Source organism: Schistocerca piceifrons, chromosome 8, assembly GCF_021461385.2.
Source record: "Schistocerca piceifrons isolate TAMUIC-IGC-003096 chromosome 8, iqSchPice1.1, whole genome shotgun sequence".
Taxonomy (NCBI): Eukaryota; Metazoa; Arthropoda; class Insecta; order Orthoptera; family Acrididae; genus Schistocerca; species Schistocerca piceifrons.
In genome coordinates, this window is record NC_060145.1 from 458,318,218 (window position 1) to 458,345,764 (window position 27,547).

The following is a 27,547-nucleotide window of genomic DNA, read 5'->3' on the forward strand; positions in this document are numbered from 1 at the left end:
CCCAGTGAAATATGCCCTAATTACAGGCAGTGTCTCCAAACACTATTTTCAGAAACTGTGTCATTATTTGCATGTTGGAGTGGAAGGAGAGATATTCTTCACTTGTTGAACATGTAACAATTAATGAATTTCCATTAGCACTGATTAGAACAGAGGAGAATGCAATAAAGTTTTTTTGAAGTGAAAAGCTCACTTATGTACTTTTCAGTTAACTTGTTTGTGAAATTTGCAAAATGTAATTACTTTTCACTTAACTTTAGAAAATATTGCCATGTAGGACAGGGGTAACCCTTGTCTCTGAACACTGAGTGGTCAATAGTAAATCTATGAAAGTATCTGACAGGAAATATCACTTTATAATGTCTTGCCTACCCAGGTACAGAGATTAAGCAATGAGTAGAGATCCAATGCACCAAGATTCTTCTCTTTGACTTAGTCATATTAACTTAGTGTGTGGTTAGAAATTACATTCAATTAATTTTCCACACCTTCACCGGCAATGTCCATATACACTAGTGTATAAAATTATGGAAACAAACTGCTATTTCTCCGCCCCATGTCTAATTCACGATATAATCACACAAACTATCAACAGATGTTGTTATGATCATGTTTTTCATGGAGAGTGGTATTCTGATCAACAGACAACCAAGCCAGCAGTGACACCAGGGCACCTATCAAGCAGGGTAGTGTTTTTAGGTGAGTCCCACATCCACAATAGCAGTGTACACAATCACATGTACATGGATACATGGGCGCACGACAGCAAGGTCTTTAGTGCTTGCGTGAAGAGAGATTGAGATGAGTGTCAGTAAAATACACAAAACAGGAAGATAAAACAGCACGTAAAACACGAGTAACAGAAGTTGGAAAACTATGTGCATACCTACACACAACCATTGAACGAAGTATTGCATCAGTAGTAAAATATTAACACATGAAGAAAGTGGTATAAGGAGTCAGAACAATTTAGCAGATGGCCGTGACTGGCTGACCACAAGAACAAAAAGGAGAAGCCAGCCAGCAGATGGTCATGACTGGGTGACCACAAGAATAAAAAAAAAAAATGAGAAGCCAGTCACTCTGCAACACACTAAAACCTCCAGCCTAAAAGTTTAGGCCAGAGTCCAGACACATCACCAAACTTTAAAATCTTAGTCACACTCGTCTCATCATCAGATAAAATAGAGGGCAGATACCCACCAATATTTGCTTCTGCCCCTGCATCACAATATAAAATGCACTTAATTAAAATATGGTGGATAGAGATGTGCATGCCACAAGCATCACAAAATGGGGGATCCTCTTGCCATAGTAAAAAGCTATGTGTGAGAGGGCAGTGCCCAATTCTATGACGCGTGAGGGTCATTTCATCCCACCAACTGCAGGAGGATCACCATGGCAGGGTTGCTGACTTCACCAACTGCAGCTTATTGGCCGTCATCACTAGCCATTTCTCCTCCCACAACTGCATGCACTTCCTGTGTAGGGCAGAAACGACAGCTTGCAAGGGTGTAGGACACTTTGCCACATCCTGTCCTTTGCAGGCTTCCTTGGCAGTCTGATTGGCCTGTTCATTTCCCTATATCCGTACATGACCTGGCACCCACCAGAGTGACACTTGCTTACCTTGCTGTTGGAGCAAGTACAGTTGGTCATATATCAGCCAGACCAACTCCTCAGCTGTGTACAGGTTCTGTAACAATTGTAAGGCACTATGGGAATTGGAGCAAATGAGAAACTGTTTGCCCCGAATATGCCGCATCTGCTTCAGTGCCTTCAGGATCGTGTGGAACTCTACTGAGAAAACAGTATACTCATCAGGACGTGGTTGGGGAACATGACAGAGCAGCCAAGGGAATTCCCTTGTTTGGAGCCACCAGTGGACACTATTGTGAAACAATGACGCATATCTAAAATGTTAATAAACAGAGATTGAAGTGTAAAATCTGACTTACAATCTTCCTTAAAATTCATCAAGTCTGGGCCTCCAGAGAAGCCGAGTGGAAATCTGCTCCCATCATGATGCAAAACGTCAAGACACCCGTCTCTAGAAGGCAATCCTGTGTACGAATCCCATAGGGCCTCTTGCCTGTTGCCGGTTACGAAAAAGCCTTTCTGAGCAACAGTATGATAGGCAGGTATGTAAGGTGTGGACTGTTTTATATGCCTGGCACACCGTATGTAGCCATCGCTGACATGAAGTGGCGGTTTATCAGCCTCTGTACAGAGGCTTGGTATGGGGCTTGTTCTGAATGCCCCAGTGGCCAACCGAATCCCTTCACGATGCACCACGTCTAAAATAAGAGGGTCTCGCAGACCCATACACTGTGCACCCATAATCGAGCCAAGATCACATAAATGCTCTATAAAACTGGAGCAGAGAAGTCCTGTCTGCTCTCCATGTACTGTGGCTAAGGCATTTTAAAATACTTAAGTGACTGTTTTTTCAAGTCTTTAAGATGTGGTAACCACCTACACTTAAGAGTCAAATATGAGACCCAGAAACCTCACCATGTCTGTAAACAACTCAGGAAAGTTTAAAATTGAATGAGAATGGTTAAAAAAAACACAACAGACTTCTTGGTGGAAAACTTAAAACCACTCTTCTGCACCCATTTGTCCAAACGTCGAAGAGTTAGTTGCAACTGATGTGGTGAAGAGCCCGAAGAGCAAAACGCACAGAACTCATCCATAGACAAAGAACACTGGACACGATTTTTCACTATGGACGTAATGCTATTAATAGCTACAGCAAAGATGGTCACACTTAAAACGATAATTTGAAACGACACCATTCTCCTGATCAAAGCAATCAGACAGGACATCACCAACTCATATCTAAAATATCATGGCAAGAGAAAGGACTGAATAAAACTGGGAAGACAACCACAAAAACGCAATTCGTGAAGCTGCTCCAGGATAAGGTGCCTCCAAATAGTATTGTAGGCCTCGATGTCAAAAAATATACCTAGAAGGTGATGCTGGCATACAATACCCTATTGTACAGCTGCCTCCAGGAGAGCAAGGTTATCAAAGATGGAGCGATATCTCCTGAACCCACACTGAAAGCGTCTAAGGAGTTGCCTATATTCCAATATCCAGACAAGGCAGCAGCTGACCGTCTGCTCCACGATCTTCCCCATGCAGTTAATGAGGGCAATGCTATGGTAACTACTCAGGCATGTGTGATCTTTCCCAGGTTTTAAAAGACGAATTAAAATTACCTCAGGCCATGAGTTGGGAAAATGACGTGATGCCTAAATGGCAATAAAAAGTGCGAGGACGATATCTTTGTTTCGTCTTGTGAGGTGCCGCGGCATACTGTAATGAATCCTGTTGCAACCAGGGGATGTGTCAGGAGCCACAGACAATGCAGAATCCAGCCCCCACATGGAATATGGGTAGTTGTAATCTTCATCGGACCAGAAGTCCAAACTACACCTATCAGCAACTGCTCTATGGCGCTGGAAACCTGCATCCTGACTGCCTGTTGCAGTAACTGTGGCACAATACACTGCCATAGTCTAGAAAATGCCTCATGGATTGGTTTAGAGAGTGCTGTTCTTCATTACAGCAGCCATGGAGCACCTGCCTCCTATCCCAGAAATTCTCCTGATGGTCTCCCATTCAACGGAACTTTTGGTGAAACAATTAATGGTGTTCAGGAACTGTTGCCATGGCCTCTTCTTGCCCTCTCGAATAATTCAGTGACACACTGCCCTCGCCACACGAAAGGCTCTGCAGCTGGCCGACACTTGAAGCTACACAGAGCCGCACACCTGGTCCTGATTGCAGAGAGGCAGTCGGCACTCCACCAAAAACAGGTTGCCTCTTCTGTTGTGCCGTGGACTGTGAAACGGATGGTGCAACGGTGTGGTGGATCATTTTGGTAATATGATCCACCCATGCCTTGACATTCGCACATGTTCAAACTGGACCAATTGGCTATAAAGTGTACAGTCAGCTCTTCTGAGCACCCATCGCGGCGGTTTCCTTTTGGGTTCTACCCTATCCAGCAGGTGAATCCAGATCAGGAAGTGATCAGTGCAAGTCATTGACCACCTCCCATTGAGCAGTGTGAGCAAGAGCTGGAGAGCAAAGCGAGAGATCAATGGCAGAGAATAACCTAGTTGCTGTGCAGAAGTGAGTGTTCCGTCCTGCATTTAGCAAGTATGCATATGAAGACACAAGAAGCCTCTCAATTGCTCCACCACTGGGGCAGCTTGTTGCAGAGCCCCAAAGCACACCGTGTTCATTAAAATCACCACAGAGGATGAAGGGGCAGGGTAGCTGTATAATAAGGTCAGTTAGGGGCTCTTCATCAAGTGCATCATGTGGGGGCATGTAAAGGAAACATATTGCCAATGGATGACGCACGTGCACTAGAGACGTGTTGTTCGCAAACTAATGGGTCCAAAGGAATGGTTCACCAATACGAATGGAAGGAGTGAGGAACGAATTCTAAGGAACGGACTTTCATAGTTCACTTCAGTCATGGGTTTCTACTTATAGTTCCCGGGAATGGGAAACAGTCAGTCTCGTTCCCGCAACAGCACAACAGCCGGTCTCGTTCCAGCCTCGGTCCCATTCCCATCTCTGTCTCGGTCTCCCTCGGCCGGACTTTTCCTTCTTTGCTTCTTTGCGTGGCCACTCGTCACAGTTCCACTGCCGACTGTTTCTAGTTAGCTTAGCATCGAGTTGTTGTTCATTTCATTCGCTGCAGATGCCCATTCTAGATCTGTTTCAAACCTTTTTTCAACTGTGGACTTCTGGTTCTCTTCCTATTCTATTCAGCATACATGACCAGTAATTAAAATGTATTTTATAATAACATAAAATTATGTGGTATGTAATACATACATCTTTTCAGGTAACAAAAGGGAATATAGGCTTACTTCACTATTTTGATAAGCAGCAGAAGACGTTTATAAAAAGGCAATTTTTTTGTTATTACACATGCAAAGGAAGTCAGCACGGCACACATGAGTGGTCATTTTCTGCCGCTTTTTTATCCACGGTAAAGCAACATGTTCATTGTTATGGAAGGCACACAGACTTACAACTGAGTGAAGCTCGCACTCCGTAGTCAAGTGTCTGGTGTCATATTTTGTAAAGAGAGTACGATAACTTCTACAATATTATTTCAGTGGTACAGGGTAGCACAAGAAAAATCGGCCCCGAGTAGTAGACTGCTCATTGTCGTTCACCAATCGTCATCTATTGTTTCGAAGTAGTTGTTTGTGTTAGCTTATTTGTTATTTCTTTACTATCTAATTATTACATGTTTATCTACTGTGCTCATAGCGGTCAATAAATTGTGCGTAATTGTCGAGCAGTCTGTACTCGGGTCCAGTTTTTCATGCACCATCTTATATTATTTCACTGTGATCAGCCACATTATGCTACAGTTGCCTAAATGAGAGATTTTTATCACGAAAACTGCTTTTACAAATGTGTGAGAATTCTGTAATTAATAAAAACTCTGTACTCCAGAGGGGATCCACGTGCCCCCTGTTGGCGCCTTCCTCTTCAGTCAACTAGGCTACTAATTTTCAATTTTTCTTAAGAACCATATACCATGCACCAATGAACAGTGAATGAGTAAAAGGGAACAGTTCCCAAAAAGGAGCCATCACCAGTGACCTAGTTCCCATGGATGAATGAGTTTGCCCATCTCCAACGTGCACTGATACAGCAACTGCTGGTAAAGTCATTGCAAGTGAGAGAGGTGAGAAGTGGTAGTACTGATGAAAATATCTATGCCTCCTCTAACTCCCTCTCCATTCAGGTTGTCCTTTTTGTGGAGTACATAACCTCGTAACAAAGGGGTGTACAATTGATAGAAATGAGTCTCCTGGAGACACAGACACAGTGGTCTACCCTGAGATAAGAGATGGATTTCCTCCACATGCATCCTAAACCCCTGCAAGTTCCACTGTAGGACAAGAGCCACTTCATCGATTTGGTTTTAATTTACCCCTATCTTTGCACCACAGAGGTGAAGCACTTATAAAGAGGATGGGCTGCCTGGATCCAAGATGTCTTAACTCCATGATGTCCTCCTCATCAGTGAGATGTGAAAGGACACCTGAAGGTGTTCGGACAGCTTTTGATCCGAATGTTGTGAACCTTTCCCTGCATCCTGTCTCTTCAAGTATGAGAGGGGAAAGGGGGCATTGAGAGGCACCCTGCTTGTCGTGTGCCTCCTTGACACTCACTACCGAACTGTTGCTGGTCTTTTCTGGGGCAGCAGCTTGGATTGCTTTATCCTTACTCGTTTTGCCTTGGCATGTACACTTGTAAGTACAGGTGCTGGTTGTGAATGGTTGTACACTAGACGATGTCTGCATCGAGGTGTTGACCTTACAAACAGGTTTCTGTGCCATGGAAGCAAAAGAAGTGGTTAAGATGGGAGGTTTTGTCACCTTATATTCGTTTTTGGCTTCAGCACAGAGGATCCGCTTGGTGAATTTTTCATTCCTCTGGAAAAACTGGGCAATCTCAGCTCCAGACTGGGTGGCTCCCAGAGCAGTTAGCACAGACTGCTGGAGATGGACAGTCAATTCCAACTTCATGGGCTGCCTTTCCACATTTCCCACAGGTTGCTTCACCCCAGCAACTCGGCATTATATGACCAAAATGCTGGCATTTGTAGCACCGCATAGGGTTAGGTACATAAGGTCTAACCCTAAGTTGGAGGAAACCTGTCATGATGTGGTCAGGCAATGTTAGAGAATTAAAGATAACAATGAAGGTAGCAGTCTTCTCAATTTCTCCATTATTCCTACACATCCTTTGCGCTACGTTCACTATCCCCTGTAGTGCCAATTTCTATTTAAGTTCGGCTGTCGATATCCATAATGTCACGGCATGTGACCACACCCTTTCTAGAGTTAAGGGAGTTATGCAGTTCAACAGTTACATTCTATTCACCCAATTATTCAGTCTTCGTAAGTAGTTCCACCTGCTTTGCCCTGTTAGTCTTGACCAGTAGGGAACCATTCTGTAGCCGCTTAATAGACTTCAGGCTCCCAGCAAGTCCTTCCAGGCCTTTATGGATATAGAATGTCCCCACCTTCCTCTTAACCCTTTGTGACGATGTGGTTTCCTTTGAAGCCACACGTGATATTTTGATTTTGTGGCAAGAGCATAGTGGCTACATTCTTAGCCACGCTTCTGGATGTAGTTGGTGCTGCCATCTAGCGATGAACATTTGAACTACGTCAATATTTCTCACGTGGTTGCAGTTAGCGATTCAAGTATAAGCGCCATTTTGCTTTTGGTGTGCTGGTTCTCTTTTTCTTGATTGGCAATTGAATTTGTCTTTGAAATGTAAGTTTCACACATGGGACTAAGTTTCACACATGGGACAAATTCATAATACTTTCTTATATAAGTACATGCTATATGTATTGCAACAATAATGAAAATCATGTACTTTTTCCGTATTTACTCTGGTGGTTTCGTTTGAAACCACTGCGGCTGAAGGGGTAGTATTCGAAGCTTATCTTTTTTTTATTTCAGTTTCGCGAAATGTTTTCTTGCAAATTAAAGGATGAGGAAGGTCTGGTGTGTCTTTTAGAAGAAATTCCTTCGGATGTGGACACAGAGACTGACAGTACCAGTGATAATGAAAGTGATATTTTGGCTGGAGATAGTGATCTTGATTCACAAGTGCCAAGACCAGTGATATCTAATGTTGTTTCTGAAAGTGAAAGTGATAACAGTTCTGAAAATGACAGTGATTCAGTTTCAGTTCTGAAGATAACGTGCCACTAATAAGGTCTGTGCATTTTATATGGGCACAGGATAATAGTACGATGCATTCTGTTGATTTTTTAGAGGAAGTTGGTGCCAAAGGAAAACTGAAGGTGAAGGTATGCTGCCAGTTGATTTCTTTTTATATCTATTTGGGGACAATATGCTGGAACACACAGTATTCCAGACTAATCTTTATGCGACTCAGAAAGGTAAGAATTACAGACCTCTTGAAAAAGATGAACTCAAGGTGTTTTTGGCTATAAATATTCTAATGGGTATCAAACAACCTTGCACATATCGTGATTGCTGGTCATCACACAACGAACTCAGATCAGTACATTTCTTGCTTATGTCATTGAAAAGATTCAGCTAGATTTTATCTCATATACATGTAAATGACAATGCCCTTATGCCACAAAAAGGGAATAAATGTTATGACGAATTGTATAAAATTCGACCACTAATAAATCAATTACTGACAAGGTTCAAAGAATGTTATGCTCCAACTAAGGAGCAATCTGTCGATGAATGTGTGGTGAAATTCAAAGGGCGAATATCATTCAAACAGTATATGCCTCAAAAGCCCATCAAGAGGGGGTGCAAAACATGGGTCAGAGCTGACAAAATGGGATATATCTGTGACTTTGAGGTATATACTGGGAAATCAGATGGTGCAGTGGAGAAACGTTTGGGAGAGAGGATTGTAAGAAATTTGTGTAAAGGCTTAGAAGGCAAAGGATATCACACATATTTTGACAATTTTTTTTACTAGTATTCTACTTTTGCAGACACTAAAACTTGATGTTATCCTAGCCTGTAGTACCATTAGAGCCCACAGAAAAGGACTTCCTCCACTGAAACTGGACAATGAGTTGTGAAGAGGAGAAAGTGACTGGTCAGTTCGTTCTGATGGGATTGCATGCATGAAATGGAAAGATAAACGTGTTGTCACGTTACTATCAACAATTGACTCACCTGTAACTTTGAAAGAAGTTGGTAGGAAAGAAAAGGATGGTACAATTACAAAAATACTTTGCCCACAGATAGTGAAATCTTATAATTCGAACATGGGATGTGTAGATAAAGCGGACATGATGAATAGTTTCTATGCAATTGACAGAAAATCTAGACACTGGTGACTCAGACTATTTTGGTATAAGATTGATATTTCTATTGGAAATGGCCAGGAGAGGTCTTTGAGCCAAACATTTCTGCATTAAAACTATCTTCTCTCATGATACTTCTGGCATCTAGTGGCCACCAGTATGAGAAAGTTTGATTGTCTTCATCTGGCATGCAAGGGGAGGTTTCAGCTCCAACAGTGCATTCCCTGTGTTGTCAGCAAGCTATAATGGTATGGGTACTTGACAGTTGCCCACAATGGATTGCTACCATGTTTGGTTTTGGATGTCTAATTTGAAACACATAACAGAAAGATGCCTCAGACAGGACGGCACAATGGAAGGAATGTGGGTGGCACTTATAGCTTGGCCTGCACTACTGTAAAATTTTGAGAGAATCAAAATCAGATTGGTAAATGGGGACTGAACATGAGTCATCTGGCAGGAAAGAATAATAATAATAATAATAATAATAATAATAATCATAACATATGTAGCTACAAACAGTGCCCAATAGATTAGCCATCTCCTACTGACCATTCCAGAGGAGAGTAATAGTAAAAGATTAGAATTGCAGCAAAGGAAAAGAAATACTGTAATGGCTTGGGGACCCATGCTCTCCACGCCTGTCCTTGGTGAAGAAGAGGATAAAAAACTATTTTAATATTTGATAGAAAGTCATAACAGAGAGAAATTTTAAAATACAGCCAATAGATACACAAAACTATCTATTGGCTGTACTGAGCTGAGGTAAGTACTGGCCAGCCCCTCTATCTCTTTGTTAGCATTTGTTTCACATCTTTATATGAGATTTTCCATTAATCATTTAGAGATTTTAAAATTCCTTCTAAAATGATAGTTCAGTAAAGCATAGCATGTTTGCTACAGCAGCAAGTCTACAAATGGAGATAAAAGCCAATGAATGGCATGGAATTCATGGATGATGCCATTCATCTGGGTGAAACACATCACACCAGTGACATTGGATAACGTTTCAGGAACTGTCAGCATTGGTCTTTGTTCTGCCCACTGCATTATACATTGTTGCTGCTGTTGTGATCTTCAGTCCAAAACCTGATTTGATGCAGCTCTCCATGCTACTCTAACCTGTGCAAGTCTCTTCACCTCCGAATAACTAATGCAACCTACATACTTCCGAATTTGCTTACTGTATTCATCTCTTGGTCTCCCCCTATGACTTTTATCCCCCAAGCTTCCCTCCAATACTAAACTGGTGATCCCTTGATGCCTCAGTATGTGTCCTACTAATCGATCCCTTCTTCTAGTCATGTTGTGCAACAAATTTATCTTCTACCCAATTCCATGCAGTACCTCCTCATTAGTCATTTGATCTACCCATCCGACCTTCAGCATTCTTCTGTAGTCACAAAGGACTTCTTTACACTTAAATCTATACTTGATGTTAACAAATTTCTCTTCCTCAGATATGCTTTTCTTGCCATTACCAGTCCACATTTTATATCCTCCCTACTTCAACCATCGTCAGTTATTTTGCTTCCCAAACAGCAAAACTCATCTACTACTTTAAGTGTCTCACTTCCTACTCTAATTCCCACCGCATCATCTGATTTAATTCAACTGTATTCCACCATCCTCATTTTGCTTTTGTTGAGTTCATCTTATATCCTCCTTTCAAGACACTGTCCATTCCAAGTTTCTTGCTGTCTCTGACAGAGTAACAATGTCATCAGCATACATCAAAGTTTTTATTTCTTCTTCCTGGACTTTAATTTCTACTCCAAATTTTTCTTTTGTTCCCTTTACTGCTTGCTCAACATACAGATTGAATGACATCGGGGATAGGCTACAATCCTACCTCACTCCCTTCTCAACTACTGCTTCCCCTTCGTGCCCCATGACTCTTATAACAGCCATCTGGTTTCTGTACAAATTGTAAATAGCCTTTCATTCATTGTATTTTACCCTTGCCACCTTTTGAATTATAGAGAGAGTATTCCAGTCAACATTGTGAAAAGCTTTCTTCAAGTTTATAAATACTATAACGTAAGTTTGCTTTTCCGTAACCTAGCTTCTATGAGAAGCTGTAGGGTCAGTACTGCCTCATGTGTTCCTTCATTTCTCCGGAATCCAAACTGATCATCTCCAAGGTCGGCTTCTACCAGTTTTTCCATTCGTCTGTAACGAATGTGTGTTAGCATTTTCAACCACGACTTACGGAAGTGACAATTCACTAATATTCAAACCTGTCACCAACTGCTTCCTTTGGAACTTGAATTGTCATGTTCTTTTTGAAGTCTGAGGGTATTCCTCCTGTCGCATACATCTTGCTCACCAGATGGTAGAGTTTTGTCATGGCTGGCTCTCCCAAGCCTATCAGTAGCTTTAACACAATGTTGTCTGATCCTGGACCTGGTTTCGACTTAAGTCTTTCAGTGCTTTGTCAAATTCTTCACCCAGTATCATATCCCCCTTCTCATCTTCCTCTACATCCTCTTCCAATTCCATAATATTGCCCTCAAGTACATCACCCTTGTATACACCCTCTATATACTTGTTCCACTTTTCTGATTTCCCTTTTTTTGCTTTGGACTGGTTTACCATCTGATATTCATACAGGTGGTTCTCTTTTCTAAAAAGATCTCTGATTTTCTTGTAGGCAGTATCTATCTTACCCCTAGTGATACATGCTTCTATATCCTTACACATGTCCTCCAGCCATCCCTGCTTAGTCCTTTTGCGCTTCCTGTCGATCTCATTTCTTAGACATTTGTATTCCGTTTTGCCTGTCACATTTATTGCAATTTTATATTTTCTCTTTTCATTGATTAAATTCAATATATCTTGTGTTACCCAAGGATTTCTACCAGCCCTCATCTTTTTACCTACTTTATCCTCTGCTGCCTTCACTATTTCATCTCTCAAAGCTACCCATTCTTCTTCTACTGTATTCCTTTTCCCTGTGCTTGTCAATTGTTCCCTAATGCTCCCTCTGAAACACTCTACAGCCTCTGGTTCTTTCACTGTATCCAGGTCCCATCTCCTTAAAATCCTACCTTTTTGCAGTTTCTTCAGTTTTAATCTGCAGCTCACAATCAATAAATAGTGGTCAGAGTCCGCATCTGCCCCTGGAAATGTCTTACAACTTACAACCTGGTTCCAAAATCTCTGTCTTACCATTACCTTCCAGTGTTTCCATGTCTCTTCCACATATACAACCTTCTCTGATGATTCTTAAACCAAGTGTTAGTCATGATTAAATTATGCTCCGTGCAGAGTTCTACCAGGCGGCTTCCTGTTTAATTCCTTTCCCTCAGTCCATATTCACTTACTAGTTTTCCTTGTCTACTTTTTCCTACTATTGAATTCCAGTCCCCCATGACTATTAATTTTTGTCTCCCTTAACTATCTGTTTAATTTCTCTTCACTCGTACATTTCCTCAATCTCCTCCTCATCTGCGGTGCTAGTTGGCATATAAACTTGTATTATTGTACAAGTGGGCTTTGTGTCTTATCTAGGCTACAATAATGCATTCACTATGCTGTTCACAGTAGCTTATCTGTGTTCTTATTTTTTTATTCATTAGTAAATCTACTCCTGCATTACCCCTATTTGATTTTGTATTTATAACCCTGTATTCACCTGACCAGAAGTCCTGTTCCTCCAGCCACTGAACTTCACTAATTATTATTATATTTAACTTTAACCTACCCATTTCACTTTTTAAATTTTCTAACCTATTTGCTCGATTAAGGGATCTGATGTTCCATGCTCCTCTCTCTAGAACACCAGTTTTCTTTCTCCTGATTAACAACGTCCTCCTGAGTAGTCCCCGCCCGGAGTTCCGAATGGGGAATTATTTACCTCCGGAATATTTTACCCATGAGCATGCTGTCATCATTTAACCATCCACTAGGGCTGCATGCCCTCGGGAAAAATTACGGCTATAGTTTCCTCTTGCTTTCAGCTGTTTGCAGTACCAGCACAGAAGGCCGTTTTGGTTGATGTTACAAGGCCAGATCAGTCAATCACCAAGACAGTTGCCCCTGCAACTACTGAAAAGGCTGCTGCCCCTCTTCAGGAACCACACGTTTGTCTGGCCTCTCAACAGATACCTCTCAGTAGTGGTTCCACCAACAATATGGCTATGTGTAATGCTGATTATATATTATATTATTATGTGTACCTATTTAACAACTGTCTGCAGGATGAATATCCTATCAGCAAGCTATTGAGGCATGTGAAGCATTCCTGTAGTGCATTTAACAAAAAGTGGATCCTTCTTTATGAGAATTGTCACTAGGAATGAAATCTAGTTCTATTACCACAAAAAACAAATGAATATAGAAAATAAGGAAGGGCGCCATTTCTCATTTCCCAAATTGAAGAAGTTCCACACAAAGCCATCAGCAAGGAAGGTTCTGTTGACTGTCTTTCTGGGACAAAATGATGGCTGCTTAGTGCACTACATGTCACTACAGACATCAATAGTGCTCCATACTTAAACTTACTAAAAATATGCCTTTGCTGTGTCATCAAACGAAAATGATGCAGATCATTGTCTGCAGTTGCTCTGTTGCAACATTTCAATGCACAACCACGTACAGTCAGAGCAACAGTTGCCACAATCACGAACCTGAAGTTTTAATGTCTTCTGGATCCACCACACTCACCAATAGATTTAGTCTGTTTACATTCATCAGATCTTTCTTCTAACCTATTTTCATATATATGAACCACTAGAGGGAGTGCTGGCCAGTAAGAAGTTCCACTGATGAAGAGAGAGGCCATGCTGTGCACAAGTGGTTATGCAGAATCCCAAACAAATTGTTTTTAATTGGACTTCTGACACTTTTTTGGTACTGTTAAACTTGCACTGATTGTGCCAGAGATTGTATCTAAATGTGTTGCAGATTTGCAAATTTTTGGATGTCACCATTAATAAAATCCCGAGTACACTAACGTGCAGGACTTTGACTAAAATGTCCTGAAACTTGAAGTCATTTCTTAGTTTCTGTGTAGCTATCAAGTCTAACCATGTGTTCCATAACAGCTTTCTGTGGAGGAGGCGGAGGAGGAGGAGGAGGAGATTACTGTTAGTATCCCATCAACAACAAGTCATTAGGAACCACTATATTCAATGCCAAACTCAAGATCACTATCGCCATCCTTTTTCAAAACCAGTGGCTGAAGGAAAGTACAGAATGGAGCCTGCAAGTGCACATTTTATTTTTGGGTATCCAAGATTGTACTTAGTAAACACGATGTCTAGTGGCAATAACATCAACCAAAACATGACAAGCAGGTTACAAATGTAGGAACAGATGCTCTCTAGTTGCCGAACACCTAAGTATCAGTAATGACATGGATATAAGTGAAGTTTTATTTTCTCAATGGCCTGTTCTTAAGTTGTTCGAGTATATGCAGGATTTTAAGTGTCTATCAAAACAATAAAAATGAGATAACTCAGATTTTATGTTGAGGGGTTAAGTCTTTCCCAACCTATCTCCCCCCCACCCCCCCCTCTAACCATGGGAGGGAACTATTAGTTCTGACTGCTAGGATAAAGTGTGTACTTTGCATGTTTTATCACCATTACTGATATTTCTTCTGTAAGTTAGTTCTGGCCAAGAATTCTCTCAGATAATTTTCCTTTTGATACAACAACTAACTTTGTTATTTTCTTTTCTATTTTTCATTTGACTCACCTTCAAATATGACTTAATATAGTGTTAATTTAAGAGCACCAGGTCCCTTACCTTGCGAAGTACTTTTATCCTGTACGGGTCAACTCTTGCTACTTCCATTGATAACGGCTCAGGTGTAAAGCGAAGTCGTTGAATTCGTACGATGGCTCGAACACAGAGGATTCCAAATTTGAACATCTTGCGGGCATCAAATTTCTGTTCTTTATGTTCCTGCAAGGTACAGTTTTGTGTGAGTAATAAAATTAGCAATAATTACCTTGAGGTTCTACTACCATCATAACACCATGAGTCGAAGAAAAAGAAAACATGATTAAAATATGATTGTTAACTTTTAACAAAACACTAACGTTTGAAAAGCAAAGTGCATTTAATCATTACAAAGAATTTGAAAGGATGAGGAGAATGCTTCTTTAATCCAGTGAAATCGCCACCTGGTCACTACTATTCTGGTGTCTGCCACACATCTACACACTTGCTGTAAACTGTCCAGATAACACTTAAACACCACATTACAAACCCTCCCAGCTGTGTGTGTGTGTGTGTGTGGCCACGTGAGACCGAAAACAATGGAAGAGTCGAGTAGAAATCAATAAGCAATAGATCAGGTCACATATTCAGGGCTGTCTGGTGCTGCACAACCCATCATTGTATTTATAATTTATATATGAATTTTATTTAGGGTTACAATTAAAAAGTAGCTTCAACAAGCTTTATGATATTCATTCTTGACATAATGAGGAACCAAAATAATGAAACAGATTTTGGCTGCAATCATTTTGAGAGGACTCAATAGCTTATTAAAGATGGCAGCAACCTTTTAAAAGGGTTCAAGTTTTAAATGAGCATCTTCTTGTTCAAGGGACACATATTTTTATATGAAAATTCAGCCTGCATATGTCTGTGCTTGCAAAACTTGAGAAGTAGTTGGTAGACTGATTTGAAATTTTAACACAATGTTGCATTTGAATAAATGCATATATTTATACATGTATTTTAATACATATACAAAAAGGGGAAATGTTGTTACCAAACATTACAAAAAGTTCTTGATTGATTTACTTAAACATTTTACATGATATTCTAATCAGTCCATGTATTCTTCTTTAGACAGGTTCAGTGTACTCATATCCTCTCTGACCTGATCAATGCACTGGAGTCATGGTCTTCCCCATGGTCTTTTGCCTCTAATATCTTCCTCCACTACCTACCTGATGACCTGTCCTTCTCGACGCATTTCATGTCCATACCACTTCCGCCTTCTTTCTCTGATCACTGCCACAATGTCCATCGACTTGTATAGCTCCTGCAATTCACAGTTCTTTCTTTTCCTCCATTCATCTCCATCCTTCACTGGCCCAAAAATTTGTCTGAGGATGGCATTCTCAAATGTCAGGAGTTTTCTTTCCATCTTTTGGGTGATGGTCCAGGTCTCTGCTCCATATAAGACTACAGGTTGTATTATTGTCTTGTAGATCTTGGTCTTTGAGGATCTCGATAGAAGCTGGGACTTTAACAGCTTTCCCAGAGCAAACCTTGATCTGTTTCCTGCTTGTATTCGTGCAGTAATTTCCTGGTCTATCTCGTACCTTTCACTGAGATATTTAGTCTTTTACCCTTTCAAAGTCTTTGTCCTCCACCTTCAGGGGTCTGTCATCATTCTCTCTGCTAACTAGGAGGTATTTTGTCTTATCCATATTCAACTTCAGGCCTGCTCTCATTGCCTCTTCCATTAATGCTCTTGCCATTTGAACCAGGTCTTGCCCTTTCTCTGCTATAAAAACTACATCATCCACATAGGCCAGGGTGTTGATCCTTCTTCCCAGCTGTATTCCTGTCTCTAGGCTTGCTACCTCTCTCAGGGCTCTCTCCAGTACCAGGTTAAACAGGAAAGGAGAGAGGCAGTCTCCTTGTCGCACTTCAGTCCTCACCTTGAACTTCTTCGATATGTGTCCACTTACTTTCACCATGCATGTTGTCTCCTGGGTGCATATCTGTGTCAGTTTTATGAGTTTTCTGGAAACTTGAGCCCTTTCGAAATAAGAAAAAACATGCATGATCTACATGTTTAGATTGTGTTACAATACTCCTCTTGTGAGCCTCAGTATGTGCCGTAATGCACTGTTGAGACTCACTGCCACAATTCTTTGTTGTGGACACATTATGACAGGCTTCTCAGCCATGCCATGCAAAGACCTTTGTCCACATATAAGTTTGATTCAAGGAAAGCTAGAAGCAAAATGCTGAGGCATCTGCTATGCTGCTGAAACAATGTTCTGAATGTAAATGAAGCAACGAAGCAACGTTGCTGAAGTACCTTTTCAGAAACTTTTTTCTTGAAGCATAAAAAAAATAAAACTTCACATATTTTGGATTTGCTTGTTTTTATGCCATGCATTTGTTCTCAAACAATTGCAAGTAAACTACTGGTTAAAAATATTTGTTCATTTCATATTGTAAGTCTCACTTCACATTATGATGAGATGGTTATCTTTTTGTTATTTATTATGATACATGAGCAAGTAACTGGCTGATGTTCAAAGACCTTGGAGTGAATTAGGAGTGTGATTTGCTGCTGGTAATCTGAGTGCAGCAGAAATTGTCTGACTTCGAAATGCACCCCTCAACCATCTATAGAAATATTTTGAAATCTTGTATTTCCTCTACAAGAAATTTTTGAATTCCATTCAAGAAGATCACGCCCATGTCTTTAATAGCTTTAAAAAGCCTAAATCTCTTTTTCATCAGTGGTGATTTGTTTACTAGTCTTCTGTCAAACAAATTATATCTTAGGCCTTACCACACAGAGAATCGTGTTTGCATCTAGATTTCACTCAAAGAAAGCAGAAAGCTGAGTCATCTGCTGCAAAACCTTTTTTTATATAAATGAAGTAGTGCTGCACCCCATGCTATGTTTTACTCTAGCCATAAATAATTGTAAATAACAGGACTTTACATTTTCCCACTACACAGCTGTTCTGAAATGCCTGCAGTCAACTAGATATCGCTCAGGCAACTTGCATGTCCCTAATTGGTTATCCAACTGGAAAAAGGGGGGCTACAGTGGTAATGTGGAATCCGAGCCACATTTCATTTCTAGCAAATCTCCAGATCACTGAATGGGGAATGTTAGGTTGAAAGGCTGAGTGAAAAATAAAAAAGACCCAATTCGGATTCAATCCAACAACCTCTTTGTTCTAATTAAAAGCTTTACCACTAGACCATTGCACCAGATGCAAATTTGGTCATGCTTTGTGCTATTTCAACGCACTGTTGCTCTCTTGAGTTATGACTGCTGTTCGCTAGGTGGCAGCAGCATTGTTTTCACAACATGACATTAATTAATCATAATTCAGACAATTTGTGTGAAATATTTATAAATTATATACAAAAAACTTCCACATGAATCAGTGTATTTATTAGTGAAAACCGGATCAAAATACCCATAACTGTTCCTGATATTAGCCTGCAAATACAGACAGATGCGAGGAGGCGACTTGAAATTACAGATGTAAGAGATATATAGAAGGGAAACACTGTTACCAAAAATGTCGAAGTACTTGACTGATTTACTTCAAATTTTCATTCAAACAGAGAGACAAAATATGTATTTGTTTAAACAGCAATGTACCAGTTTTCTGTTAATACTGACTGCAAGAAACAAAATTTTCTGATCTAAAAATGTACTGCTTGTTTCCTTTAATTGTATGTAGAACAAGGCACTATAGCCAAGTAGCTGCAGGACCATCATCAAATGACTTTCACATCTTGTGATGGACACTGTCACAGACCTGATCATGCCACTACCATGGACACTTCTCTATGCTGATGATACCATGTTAGCTGTGGAGTACAAATTCAATCTTCACCCTCAAACACAGAAGGGGAATGACTGACGTGTGCAATACGGCTTACAGCTCCACAAAAAGAAAACATCAGATCGACAAGAAGTTGGAACCATCAATGTTGATGGGAAACATCTACCAACAGTATCAAATTTAAATTAACCTGGTTCTAAAACTTACATATGAAGTCAATGCATGGACACAGGCAGCCTGGATTAAATAGCAAATGACAACAGGCGTGTCAGCTGCGATCATCAGATTAAGGATCATCAGAAGTCAAAGATTTACCCAACTGTCATCTGTTCCGTTGCTCTCTATGGCACCGAGTGTGGGCTAGCTGTATAAGACGTAAAATGGTGATTGGGGGTTATGGAGACTAAGATGCATAGATAGACAAGTGGCACCACTTGACTAGATTATGTTTTGAACAACACTAGCAAGAATTGCTACAATGTAGCACTGATCCAGGAGAAAATGTGCAAAAGCCGTCTGCGATGGTCGCGGGAAAGAGACCCATGGGACAATGAAGACAGCATGGGCCCACACTGCACAAAGACATGAAGGCTGTAAATCTTCATATGGACACGCCACACAACCAAATAAAATGGAGACAGTGAATCCTCTATTAGCAGACACTGCCACCAGGCTGTACAAACACTAATTGATATGAAGAAGATATATATAATAGAGGGAAACATTCCACGTGGGAAAAATATATCTAAAAACAAAGATGATGTGACTTACCAAACGAAAGCGCTGGCACGTCGATAGACACACAAACAAACACAAACAAACACAAACATACACACAAAATTCTAGCTTTTGCAACCAACGGTTGCCTCGTCAGGAAAGAGGGAAGGAGAGGGAAAGACGAAAGGATTTGGGTTTTAAGGGAGAGGGTAAGGAGCCATTCCAATCCCGGGAGCGGAAAGACTTACCTTAGGGGGAAAAAGGACGGGTATACACTCGCACACACACACACACACACACACACACACACACACACACACACACACACACACACACATATCCATCCACACATATACAGACACAAGCAGACTTGTGTCTGTAAAGGCCTTTACAAATGTCTGCTTGTGTCTGTGTATGTGCGGATGGATGTGTGTGTGTGTACGAGTGTATACCTGTCCTTTTTTCCCCCCTAAGGTAAGTCTTTCCGCTCCCGGGACTGGAATGACTCCTTACCCTCTCCCTTAAAACCCACATCCTTTCGTCTTTCCCTCTCCTTCCCTCTTTCCTGATGAGGCAACAGTTTGTTGCGAAAGCTAGAATTTTGTGTGTATGTATGTGTCTGTTTGTGTTTCTATCGACCTGCCAGCGCTTTCGTATGGTAAGTCACATCATCTTTGTTTTTAGATATATTTTTCCCGCGTGGAATGTTTCCCTCTATTATATTGATATCATATATATATATAATTTCTTTCTCATTATATATATTTTAAACAAATGTTGTATATACAACTGCTATATCTATGAGCAGCCAGATACCAATATGCATGTTGTAACCCTGGAAGAAATGGAGACACAGAAAAAGCCACCAGCCAGAAGAGTTGCCTGCAGAGGAGTAACCTAGACTAACAGTAGGCGAGTGAAATGCAAGAGACACACTGTGGACAAACGAAAGACAGCGACAAGAACCAACAACTTAGATGACAACGAATTGTTAAGCTAAGCCATTGCCAAGCCCCCACTGATGATGACATGACCCAGAGCAGCGGAGACAAATCCAAGATGTGACCAAGGACAGTAATCAAGTGACAAGCAGGGTAGTTACCAAAACAGTCCTAGTAAAGCAAAGAAAGATCCAACAATATCAAGTGTAAGCACTGAACTGACCAGCTGTGCACTGGATGGTTGCCTCTATACCAGCCACGTGAACACTATTGGCCACTGTATTCATGTGACCTGAGGAGGTGGCGCACTTACCATGTGAGTACAGCAAAGTGTGGCCACTGTGCCCCCTTAATGTCATCTAAGTTCAGTTCCTCTGCTGGGCATTCGACCTTCGTGGTAGCTAATACCAGAACAATGTGCTATACTGTTATCTTCCTCACAGTCGGATTTCACAGAAAATAGGAAAGATGTATTTCTGGCTAATCGACTTACGATTGAAATACTAAAATAGCATATGACTTTGCAATAACAATAAACAAGGCTCAATGTCAGAAGTGGTGGTGGTGGTGGTGGTGGTGGTGGTGGTGGTGGTGGGGAGGGGGGGGGGGGGGAGATGGATGAAGTGGTTTGAGGAAATAGAGACTGGGAAGGAGGAGACAGACACAGAGGGTGGTAGGAGGAGATGGAGAGAGAAATAGGGGGAGGAGGTGATGGACGGAGGAGGAGGAGGAGGAGGAGGAGGAGGAGGAGGAGGAGCATTGTACTTGTCAACCCGTAAAAGGTTTGTTTGCCGCCATGTCCACCCCATTCTGTTACAAGCTTTGTGACTAACTAGCAACAGCCGCCTTGTCACAATTCATGGTTGTGTCTTGCTATAAGCAGTCACTTCCATGCAGTAGTAACAGGTGTCTGCTCATTACTTTGAACAGAATATAGCAATATGCTTGGCGCTCGTATCTTGCAATATGACAGCGGGTCACCTGCATCAGCCATGCACATGTTGTTTTATAGTTGTGTAACATCAGTTTAATAGTATCCTCTTTCATACTGATTTCAGAATACATCTCTCTTCCTTATTACTTCAAAATCTTTTTCTTATCAGTTTTGCAAATTCTTATCACCTTTCTTCATATCCAAACAAATCAGCAACCTGTCCTGTCAGACATTGCAGATGTCTTACACAGTTGGACAACATATAGGAAATCGACTTAAAATCTTGGTGTCCTGTTCGTATTTATCTCACCCACAAACTGCGGCAAGTTGTTCTCATTTATGTTGCCTGGGATTACGAGAGCTGTACCAGACAGCGAAGGTGTGGCAGCACAACATGTCCACTTGAGTTAAGCAACATACTGTATACTGTATACATACTGTATAGGATTTTGATAAATAGCTGTCAGATTTCTTGCAACTCTGTAAGTAACAACACTGGCAACAACACACAGAACTGTAATGTAACAAGTTTTGGCTGATGTCATCAAGCATCATTTTGAAATTATGTAGAGACCTACTGCTTCTAGCAGCTGTTAGAGCTGTACTGATAGATATGTGTTACTCATCAAGAAGATGTGATTTGCAGTATTCTGAAAATGCCTTGAAAGACTAAAATTCATGCTGTACACAAGAAAGAAACTGTACAGGGTGACGTAACCGTAAACCACTCAAAGGGACCAATTGGCTTTAGAAATGATTTAATATAATTGATCACAATGCACATAGTGAACAAAGTTACAAATGAAGCAATGAGTGTGGATTATCCCTTATTCAAAGCTTTTGAGAAGTTTTTGTCGTATTTCCAACAAAATTTGTACAAGCAACTCTAGAGAAACAATGTATTCAACCTGTGTTAATACATCAAACATTGCGTCAATGGCACAACTTCCATTAGACTTCAAGATGTTGGGAAATTCAGAACAATATGAGAAATCTGGCAAGTGGATTTTGTATCAACAAAATTGCTCTTAGCAGCCTTATGCAAAATTTTCAGATCCTTAAACTGGAAGGAGGAAAACGTGTTAACAGAAGCCAACAACTGGATGGATAGCTAAGGAAATAAACGAATAGTAAAAATCCTACGAGTTATTTTTGTAAATTACATAGTGTCTTCAAATGACATTGGCAATCACTGTGAAGAATGGGGAAAATGGATCAGGGAACAGATTGGAGTGGAAGATGTCATGAAAGATTTAATGAAAATGAATTGCGGGTGTGTGGGACATCCAATCAGGTAAATAGATGGGAAAGGGACCAGGGAAGTTCCTGGCTAGTTACAAGATGTAAGAAAAGATAAAGACAGCTGCCTAAGGCAAGGTGAAGCACACGGCTGCATCATGAATCCTTACAGCTGAAGACTACAATGCATGAAGAGATCCAGAGAGAATTTCTTTTTCAGTAGTGGATATCAAACCAATGATGTCTATGACAATTACTTGTGCATTCACAATACAGACAGCTCCAACGGTGATACGCATATATCATCTCCCACACAACTAAGCAATTATCTTCCTGATTTAGATATAAATACTGATATCTACTTCACTGTTGATATAGCATCACAGACCTTTTCAAAATCTTTGGCATAAATATCTTCCTGTCTCCTAAGTGAACAACACTGCCCACCGGTATATTTAGCAGTTTTTAAATAGACCTTGAACACACTTTATAATCAAAACGTATATCCTAATAATTATCACCTGTTTTATTTGCCTTCAATACTATAAAATAATTTGCTTATATTGCAGCTAGCTAACAAAAATCACATTATATAAACAATTTGCCTAATGATTTAAATGCCCCACTACCATAGTTAAAACTGCCTATGATGAACAGAAACACACATATTTACAGCAGAGCATTTTCTTTCTTGCAGTCAGTTTAAACAGAAAATCTGTACATTGTTAACTAAAAATATGTATAGTTGTGTTCATCTGAATGTTTAATAGAGTGTTGTTTAAAATTTGAAGTAAAATACTCAAGAACTTTTCAAGACTTTTGGTAATGACATTTCCCTCTCTACATAATACATATTTATTTATATACTATCTAAATTTAAAAAATAGGCACATAAACACTGAAGCATTCACATGCAACATTGTGTCAAAATTTCAAAGCAATCGACCGACTACTTTTTGAGTTTCGTGAGTACAAACATGTGCCAGGCTGAATTTTTATACATAATAATGGTAGTAAAAATGCAATACAGTCCCTCTAAATTATGATCAGTGAAGCAATTATTATTGCAATGTTGTTAGTGCCTAGCTACAGGCTACCAACTAAATTCATTAATCACATTTCTATGTAAATATACGAGGATTCTCACGAGAACAAAGCAAACATGAATAAAGTAATGCTCGGCATACAGAAACTTATATTATTACTTTGAGTGATTTTCTAGAAAGAGAGATGGGTGCTGAAAATTGCAACAGAAAAAGGAATGTATTGAATGAATGCAGACCCTGAGAATGTGTAAAACTTATCAACAGTAAGTGATACGACTGCTGGGAGATGTAGTCTTAGCAGGATTGTCTCTTGAGTTACTGGATGTAAGTGGTCTAGTAGTCTAGCACTTAAGACATGGACTTGTATTCTGTATGAATGTGGTACATATCCTTGTCTGGCCATTCCAATTCAGATTTTTTGTGGTTTCGCTAAATTGCTTAAGTTAAATGTTGGGACAGTTTCTTTGAAGAGGACATTGAAGATGTCCTTCCTTTATCCATTTGGAGCTTGAAATCCACCTCTAATGACTGTCATTACTAATACATTACACTTTAGTCTTCCCTCCTTTTCTCTTTTTGTCTAATCATAAAGATGCATGTTACGCTAAATTCATGCAGTATAAGAACCAGTGAATGCTGAGGAAACCTGGAAGTAAATCTCATTATGCTCTGTCTCCTTTCACTCACCATGCAGGATGCAGCAATTAGACATCATCTAGATTGCAGCCCACTTGAGCACGTGAAAGTTTAAAAAGGACAGAATGGTCAATCTCTGAGGAGTCTGTCATAATGTGACATTACATTATATGTTGCTAAGAGAGTATTGCTTCTGTGGAAGTGCACTAAAGATGGCAGGATGCCATAAGAAAGGGGTACTGGACTGTGCAGTGTGATCACATTAAGGGATGACAGCTGTCTTGTCTACATAACCATAATGTAGCATACAGCTTCATCTACAGTGTTGGCTTGACACTGGAACATTATATTGCATGTGTGCTTATCTGTGTTAATGCTCTGGCACAACCTGCTGCAGAACGGGCAGTTAATATGCATGCTGTTGCCTCAATTTCCACTGTCAGAAACCACAAATGCTTTGAGATTGCAACAGGCTTACAAACACAGTTAATGGCATGATCAGTGACCAAATGTTGTCTGTTCAGAAAAGTGCACCTTCAACTTGCCCCACAGAGATGGTTGTGTTCTGTTATGGTAACTGCAATGTAGCAATGAATATCAAGCAGTAAAGGAGAAAATTACCTTGTCTGATTGTTTAGGGCACCATCAGATACCACAAATTTTATCAATTTCATCAGATACCACCAATTTTATCAATTTCTACAAACTAGGTGCAATCTCAACTACAACCACTACCTCAGAAATGATTCATCAAAGCTCGAGGTACAATCAGTCCTTCGGCCAGCTTCATCTGTCATATTTCATCACCAGGACAATGCTCAGCTATATGTAGTGAGAAATGCAAGAACCTTCTTTGTAGAAAAACAGATATCACTGCTTCCCTTGCCTTCATCTTCACCCGGTGAATGTCATCAGAATACAGGTGATCAGAGCAACTGCTCCTGCCCTCTCCCCTCTCTCTGTGTTGGAAACAATCCTCCAGCAATCACTATTGTGTTGATGTATTGTGTGTATCGTGTTCTCAAATATAAGAAGCACAAAAGGATAGTAATATATCTCCAGGACACTATATAAGCCCCCTGCCATGAGATTTAGAGCCTCTGATCACAGCGTGTAGGGTTCCCAGGACATACTGAATACACAAAGTAATACATTGTGTAAAATCCTGTAACCTTAATTACCTTTATACTGTCATGTGCCTAATCTGAAGTGTAAAGCTCATTTCAGTCACATGAACCCAGTTCAACATTGCAATTTTCATAATAATGACAATGTGTATCTGATGTTCCATTTTACCTTAACAAAGGTCAGTCATTTATAAAAGTACACTCTTTTTCATTTATCTTTATTCATGTTTTACTAATTTTTGTAGTGTTTCTAAACATTTGTACTAGTGTTAAAATCTACTGCCCTATGTACTAGAGACCAGAAAGTGACATCAGCCACAACTCCCGGTGATAAGAATAATGCTATGTTGCTTACATGGCATTCACATCACTCACAAAACATAAACTATGAAAAGATGAGCCACAATAAAAATACAAAAACTTCACAGAGTTAGAGAACTACCCAAACACTACAACACATATCACTTTATTTTATTTTTACCAGTGTGATCTGACATATTCGACTAAATCTCCTGGAAGTCCCACCTTTCACAGAGTTATCTTGGTCCCAAAACTGTAAAACAAAAAGTTTTTACACTCTTTAACATATGAACTAAATTTAATTTAATTCAGTTTGTAATGTTGTTATCCACTGGATTGTTTTACCCATCTGAATACTAAATATAACACAGGAGGTGTTACTGTCTCAATATTTATTTCCAACACCACACACTAATAAATGAGAGGGCATATTACTAGATACTTTAACAAGTATGATGTCAGAACAATACAAATACTATCCATCAAGTAAGCAAAGGAATTTTATTTTATTTTATTTTTTATGCCAGCAGTTGCTAAAGGTAACTGGTGATTGTAAGATTTGCCTAGTTCTGCAATTAATGTCAACCATCAAAAGGTGGCAAACAAAATGTACCATTACAAGTATTACAATAAATAACTGTAGCAACCATAAAAGTATTCAGAGAAACACACATGATACAGTACAACTGAGTATACTTTAACTGGCAGGATTCTTCACAGTTGAAATGAAGATACTAGTCAAATGCTGTGAAACAATTTTGCTTTCTATCTGCTGTATATTTTGTTTGTTAGTTTTCAATGAAAATTAAGATGTGTTCTTATAGTATACCAAGTGTACTTATCTCACAGACCTCCCAGTTTCAAGGTATCTGCAAACTAAGGTTAATTTTGGAATCACCACTTATTAACTTACACAATATTAACATTTTTTGTAGAAAGCATAGAAAATGCCCCAAGGAATTGGAACTAATAAATTAAGTCATCAGAACCACTTATTGTTAACAATGGCGAAATCTGTGAGCTAAACACACATTATTCTCTCTTTAAAAAAAGTGGATGAAGAACTGTGTCTCTGTTACGGATGTCCTCACTATTAAACTTATTTTTCTGTGAGTAAGAGACCAGTGTTGGCTTTTTTCAGCCAAATGCCAAAAACAGATTGATTACAATGTATCTATCTCAGCAGTTCATATGGCCCAGGCATTGGTCCTTCAGTAAATTTAAAATAGTGCCCTGCTTGTTCCTACATTCTAATGTTTTTTGCTGACTGTGTAAAGCTAAGACAACTGTACTTATGGAACAACACGTCTTTAATTAATTTCCGAAGACATTTTTATGAGGCAGTATCTTTGATGTACCGTGTCAGTTCTTTACACCAAACAGGACATTACTTACTCATGAACAAACAGTAAGTGTTTCCGATATCAACATAAGTAACAAGTCTGTTAACATTATGTTCACTTAAAACTCACTAGAGAAAAAAAATCTGTTGTATTCTTACCATAATTTGGAAGAAGGGATGGTTAAGGGCTTCTTTAATACTGATTCTTTCATTTGGGTCAACTACAAGCAGTTTCCGTATTAAATCCTTTGGGGGCTCTGGAAGATAAAACAAATAATTTCACCACATTATTTGTAAATATGACATAGATATAAAAAGTGAATAACTAAAAGCCTTAGTAGAAGTGTAACTACAAAATATCTATTATAAATGTTGTGGGAAAGTTCTTGCAGAATATAAAGGAGACCACTGGGCACCAAAAAGCAGAAGTGTTGAGTTGTCGATAGCCACACACAAAAGAAGGAAAACATGCTAGCTTTTGGAGTTTTGACGAGCTAGAGTATGTACACACCCACACCCACGCACATGCACATGCACACAGACACGCACACACACTCTAGCTCATGAAAGGATAACTCTGAAAGCTAGCAAGTTTTCCTTCTTTTGTGTGTGCCTATTGACAAGTCAGTTCTGCTTTTTGCCGAATGGTCTCCTTAAATCCTAAAGTATAAAATATCTATATAACAACACTGTGTAACATTTTGAAACTTTTTAAATATGTATAATGTGACAAAGCCATATGTGTGTGTGTGTGTGGGGGGGGGGGGCAAGGGGGGGGTGCATGCGCGCATTTTGGTGAGGTGGATAAGCTTGCGCATATATATGTGTACTCTAACTTGTGGCCATAAACAAAGCTTCCACTATTTGGTAAGTTGCC

The 27,547-nt window shown here is 39.9% G+C and overlaps 1 protein-coding gene across 5 annotated transcripts in view; it reads right to left on the reverse strand.

Moving 5' to 3' along the window:
* The window catches only part of LOC124711247 (phosphorylase b kinase gamma catalytic chain, skeletal muscle/heart isoform), a 133,248-nt gene that overhangs the window by 11,694 nt on the left and 94,007 nt on the right, over window positions 1-27,547 (reverse strand). For 4 of the 5 annotated variants that reach the window (XM_047241215.1, XM_047241213.1, XM_047241212.1 and 1 more), the window contains 3 exons: window positions 26,830-26,927; window positions 25,510-25,581; window positions 14,625-14,783 (listed from right to left, as the gene is read on the reverse strand). In XM_047241215.1, coding sequence (XP_047097171.1) covers window positions 14,625-14,783; window positions 25,510-25,581; window positions 26,830-26,927 — 329 coding nt within the window. The remainder of the gene's footprint in view (window positions 1-14,624; window positions 14,784-25,509; window positions 25,582-26,829; window positions 26,928-27,547) is intronic. The other variant, XM_047241217.1, reaches the window with a different exon arrangement.